Below are 5,850 nucleotides of genomic sequence, written 5' to 3'. Positions count from 1 at the left end.
TTTAAAAGAACACCGCCCAAGGGACATCCCGTGAAGTTTCGTCCAATTTGTGCAAGTGCTTTAGGAGGTTTTTTTAAGCAAATTGTTGTCGACACATAACACATGACAGAGATAGACCAATCACAATAGCTTACTTTGAGGTCTTTATGCTCAGGAGAGGTTATAATGAACGTGCAACGTTTTACCTTTGCAGGACTTACGCAGGCGGCATCATGTATATATACATACAAATATCAACGACAACATCACATGTGTTTATCATATCTTACTTTCCAATTCAGCCCTACCATCCACTCATGTGTCGTATAGCCATGTTCGTGTCAGTCCACATTGCTCACATTATTTTAACACATTAAACCAATGTTTAAGAAATGTCATTTTATACCTGTAAGGAATGCTTTGAAAGATATCTAACATCATGTTAAAAATAGTCATAATTTAATCTGTGTACTGAAACATGTCCATGTAGAGAATGTGGCCCACAGTTGGGCTACCTCTGACCCAAGGAGAGACATACAAACACAATTGGAAAATGATATCAGCTGAATGATGCTACATACCAACATTTATTATCTGGACATTATGCCTTTTGTTTTCTGTCAATTATAGTTTTGAAGTTCTTTGTAACATGTCAATATGGTAAAAATGTGCCCAAGGCAACGGCTTATTTTAAACAAATTAAGATGACGCTACAATGAATAAAGTCATACCAAATGTTGTTTTCAAAGCATTATGTCCTGTAGTTTGGATCAAGAAGAACTTTGAAGTGCATTTTCAAAATGTCCATAGAGAAAGAATACGCCCAAGAGTCAATCACGACTCAATTAGCAGGATTTGAACAACCTCAGTAGTTGAATTCCTTAGTATTATTATAAATTATGCATGTATGTACAAAAGTGTTAATAGTTTTAACAACTGCAAAAGGTAAAAAGGTTAAAATCATAGATTAAACACTAAAAGTCATCTTTGCTATGATTCTTGATGTCCATGATCTGTCTGCAATGACTTTTCGGATTCAACAACAGATTTCCTTATGTTGTTTCCATTGATGTTAACACTTTTTATTTTATCAGTAAGGTATTTCATTGATGCATCAACATCTTGTGGTAGTATCTCACCATCAGGCCCATATTTCACAATTGAAGGCAGGTAATACTCCAGTAGCATATAATGACTCCAGACTGAAACAAAATTAAATATACTTTAATATGTACATATATATATATATTCTTAAATGTGACTTTACATGTTCCATTGATATCCTTATCAAAGTGTAAAGAAATATTACAAACTAATAATAATGGGCCCTTGAAACAAATGACTTCTTAAAGTACATCTGCATGGCTGTTAAAAACTAATACCAAATGAAACTATAAGATGCTATGTTTTATACAAATCCATTCTGCTTTTTTAAACATTTTTTCCATAAAATAACAGTTGACTATTTACTCTTATAAAAAGTACTGCAATCAAACGCCTATGGCAACTCTTGGCTATTCATCTCATTTGATCAAAGGTCGAAATAAATATTAAAGCCAGCAAATTTCCCTTTTTACACATACAACAGCATTCAGTATTTTTTGCTGGTAGCATGTGAGCTATGGCCATTTAATAATGATTTGAAGGTTTAAGATTTTGCATGACGCCAGCACTGCATGATGACGACACTGCATGGCAACGATACTGCATGACTGCATGGCAACGACACTGCATCCCAACGACATTGCAAGAACACCAAGGCTTTGTCATTACCTTATTTTGTTTCATTTGAATAAAATATGGGCTAAGCCTATGATCAGCAACTGGCCAGCACAGATGTATGTACATGTGGCGTTTCTTCTTTGCTACTTGTAATTTATCTTACTATACGTACCTCCAACGAAGAGAGTTTTCAGAGCCTTCAAGTGACGGTGGGTAATTCCAAGCTTACGTGTAGCATAAGCAGTGTGTTTGTAAACACTAAAAAAGCAAATAGTTAATAACGATGTCCTAAAAACTTTGTGGTTCTCAGCATCTTTCGCTAAATTTACATTTTCTTGTAGTTCTGGAACAGTTTCTATGGTACCAGTGAGATTAATGTGACTATCTATGGAAGAAGACAAACTGTTATCTAAGTTTGTAGGTGTCCCTTTCGATTGATTTTTGCACATATTGTCTTTCTCCTCCCCCTGCAGCATATTCTCTTGTGCTGTTGATAAGGATGGCATAGCTTCCTGCACAGCACTTTCCTGCTTTCCAAACAGCCATGTTTTTATACTTTCCATAGCAATCATGTGAGTATACCTAAAAAAGAAAAAAATGAATCTTAGTAAAAACATATAATAGTGTGGCATTGCATTAGCATGTAGCTGGATTGTAAAATGACATGGTATGCAGTTTTGATTTAAAATAAATACATGTATAGTTTGATTTAAATACATGTATAGTGGCAAGATTGCTCCCTTTGAAATATTACAGTAAAATAGTACTAACAAGAGGCCTTCTAGTGCCTATGCCCTTCTGGCATGGCTTGTTTAGTCATTTTCTATCCAGGGCATGTTCTAATGGGCAACATACTAATATTTCACTTAGAACACTTTGTGTTAGTTAATTAATGGATTCCAAAATTACAATTGAGAGCATGCCAGAAGTGCAGGATTCGTCAACCACCGCCGATACTTCAATAGCAGTGGAACAACCACAGCAACCACCAAATCTACAGCTACAACAACAGCAGTATCAACGACCACAACGCAAGCGCAAACCGCCAATTCGTTGCAAGGATTACGTGTGTTAAAAGATTCTTACAATATGCTTGTGTATTAAAAGGGCATGATGATCCCTTACCATCCATAAGTGTCAAGTATCATACTAAGCTGATATTTGGTTTCATAAATTGATAGAAAATTAGTATATTTCAATATTTATATACTAGTATATATGCTATTATAATTAATAACCATATATTCATCTGTATATATTTATTACGTTATGTGAATGATTGCTTGAAAGGATCAACATTTCATTGTATATCTACTAAAATTAACGTTGGAATGTTGGAACACTATTTTTCACAAAAAGCTAATCTAGGACATTCGGTTATTATTTTCATGTACATTTATAGAGTGTCTGACATTTTAATCAGTCAACAACCACATTAAATTGACGTTCTGTTATTGGAGTATAATTGCCAAACCAAGGATTCAACTTACAAATGTTTAATATCTAAGGTTATCAAAACAAGACAGTTTTATTTCATGGGAATTCAGGGAAAACTTCTCGATGGATTCATGGATGAATTCTTCATTTAGATGGGAATGATGTAGTAATGTCAAATAGACTATAGGTTGATATTACTTATGGTTTGCATTGTCTAAATGTATTCAGTTGTACTGTGATGCTTGTCGAGAATAAATGTGTGTAAAGCTTATGAAATCTTATTACAAATGATGACAATAGTTTTCTTATTTAAAGCCTTATATATAAAAGAAAAAGAACGAGCCTACCTATCCTACCTGTTTTTGAAAAAGATGTAACCCTAACCAAACCATTGTTTTTTTTTGCCCTGGCCCTTGGCAGACGAATGAAAACACTGCACTGGCCTGCAGTGGTGAAAGTTATTAATTCGTGCAAAAATATTTGATTTGAGAAGGTATGATAAATAACATAAATTCCATACAAATGAATACTTGTTAATGTAAATATGACTCAGTATATCGATGTGTTTCGACTATGTGAATGTCCGAATTGCTTATCCGGAAGACACTTAACTTACGCTTGAGCTAAATTGCGTATTCCATCAATTCCTTTCAATAAAAAAACATATTGGTCAAACATTATAATAAAACAAAGGCGTCTTTTATAATACATTTTGTAGATTTGCGATTATCAAATTCTACCTACTTGTATTTTCATCTTCAAGGAGAGCCGGTGGTATGTCGAATAATGGCATTGTTGTCGCCTATGATATCGATGTGCTTTCGACTTCAATTGTCGTTATCGTCTCGGTGCTGTCACTCTCGCCAGTCTCGGTGTACTAAAAATCTTTTTACTTTTTTTTTGTAGTAAAACAGAAAGTTGCCAATGAGATTTATTATAACTAATGTCCAAGATTCGTGGTTACAGACCACCAAATAAATTCCCTAATAATTCCACGCCAGTGACTGGCTTTACCGAAATTTTAAATATAGATATATAAATGGTAACTTTCTATTGTTGTGAAAAAGTTATCCATCAAAAGGACGGCACACATTGGCTCGTGGGAAAGCGCACTTGTCATTCACATTACAAACCCCCAACTTAGGAATACGTACTTGTATGTTTTATCAGTGTAACGTGCGACCGTGAAACACCAAATAGCCGAGCTTTTTGCCGTAATGAAACAAACACCAACAGATCCCTTCAGCGAAAAGCATGCTCGACCCTGAAGGGGTCCACTGGTCTTTATATACACTAAATTCTCTATTCTCACAGATCCCGGGCTTTGCTAATTTGCATATTACCAACCAAGTTTACATCCGGTATAAACGTACTTCCGTTTTAACGGAACGTTATTATGAACGCACATCCGCCGCCTACTGCGGACCGTTACACTTCAACCATCAGGAAAGCAGAGCTTTAAAGATTGTTGAAGTTCCAACTTTCTATGCCTTACAGCACAGCTGAGCTTTCTAGTAAGTGCATAGAAGTGGAGACTATGAACGCACTTCCGCCGCATACAGCGGACCGTTACATCAGCAGCTGTAGGTTACGGGGTCTATGTATGGAAGAAATTGCGGACAATCTCCTTTCTTGAACAAGTTCATACATAGAAACGACTCTAACTCAAATTCTTATCATTGATATTGTGAGAAACGACATTGGTCAACCTCCGCTGAAAGTGTATGGAGGCTATTCGTTGCCAAAAGTCCAGACGTGTATGTGTGTATTTTAGGTTTGTATCATTGATGATTTACCAATTTACATTTTACAACCGCCAACTCATCGGTTGTATGTTTACATTTTACACTGCACATTTTCATTTTCATTGTACCGATTGGAGTTTTATTCTCGTTGCATCTATTCAACAGACGATTCAGTCGTGTTTATAAAGTTGTGTATGTTAAACACACGTCATTCTGTGGAAGTCACATGCCGGGTTTTACATTGCGGTGTGTAGAAGACAGATTTCAGTTCGTAGTTCTACAAAATACATTGCATGGTGGTAACTTTTCATTCGCAGTTGAACATGTTTACGAGATGAATTTAATTTTATTTATAGATAGCTCCGCCTTAACCATGTCTTAACTCCGCCTTAACCATGCCTTAGCTGCTCCTTACGTCTTTCGGAAATTTCCGCTATCACTCGGCTCTATTTAAACCAATTATGGATACTTTGGACCATGGACATTGCGAACCTTATTATGGACATTACGAATCATCTATATTATGACACTATAGACTATGATTTGGAAACAGGATGGATTATAAATTATTTCATGTCGAATAAAATAATATATGATATTACAACATGTTTTTGTCTATATAATAGTAATTAATACGCACATATGACATGAAATGAGATGTATGCAAAATAATACTTGACTCAAACACAACAAAATGTAAGTCATTAGCATTAAATTATACTTCAAAAATGAAAAGTCCCATTGTCTTATTTTTCTTTTAAAGCTGCACTCTCACAGATTGACAGTGTTGACAACTATTTTTATTTTTTGTTTTGGAATTAGCCAATTTTTGCGTAAATGTCTGGATACCAGTGGTATAAGACTGCTGACAAAAGATCAGATACAGTTTTTCAGTTTTACCTTCGCAAATTGATGTTTTATGGCTAAAAGTGATACTACAGTAACGTTTTAAGAAAAATGAAAAATG

The 5,850-nt window shown here is 35.0% G+C and overlaps 1 protein-coding gene across 1 annotated transcript; it reads right to left on the bottom strand.

The window, feature by feature from the left end:
• Positions 1 to 206: 206 nt before the first annotated feature.
• LOC128209420 (uncharacterized) lies at positions 207 to 3,939 on the bottom strand. The gene is made up of 3 exons (XM_052913445.1): positions 3,883 to 3,939; positions 1,874 to 2,283; positions 207 to 1,181 (listed from the first exon to the last, which is right to left on the bottom strand). The coding sequence occupies exons 2-3, from the start codon at positions 2,271 to 2,273 to the stop codon at positions 970 to 972; spliced, it is 612 nt and encodes a 203-aa protein (XP_052769405.1). The 5' UTR covers positions 2,274 to 2,283; positions 3,883 to 3,939; the 3' UTR covers positions 207 to 969.
• Positions 3,940 to 5,850: the final 1,911 nt, after the last annotated feature.

The sequence above is a fragment of the Mya arenaria genome, chromosome 11 (genome assembly GCF_026914265.1).
Source record: "Mya arenaria isolate MELC-2E11 chromosome 11, ASM2691426v1".
NCBI lineage: Eukaryota > Metazoa > Mollusca > Bivalvia > Myida > Myidae > Mya > Mya arenaria.
The sequence above is the reverse complement of the archived record's forward strand: the minus strand, read 5'-3'. Positions and strand labels throughout refer to the sequence as shown.

Excerpts from the sequence above, each read along its gene's own strand:
- LOC128209420 (XM_052913445.1), bottom strand. The coding sequence starts at position 2,273 with ATGATTGCTATGGAAAGTATAAAAACATGGCTGTTTGGAAAGCAGGAA. Across the intron at positions 1,182-1,873 it reads GAAAACTCTCTTCGTTGGAG|TCTGGAGTCATTATATGCTA; the intron begins GTACGTATAGTA and ends ATTTTGTTTCAG.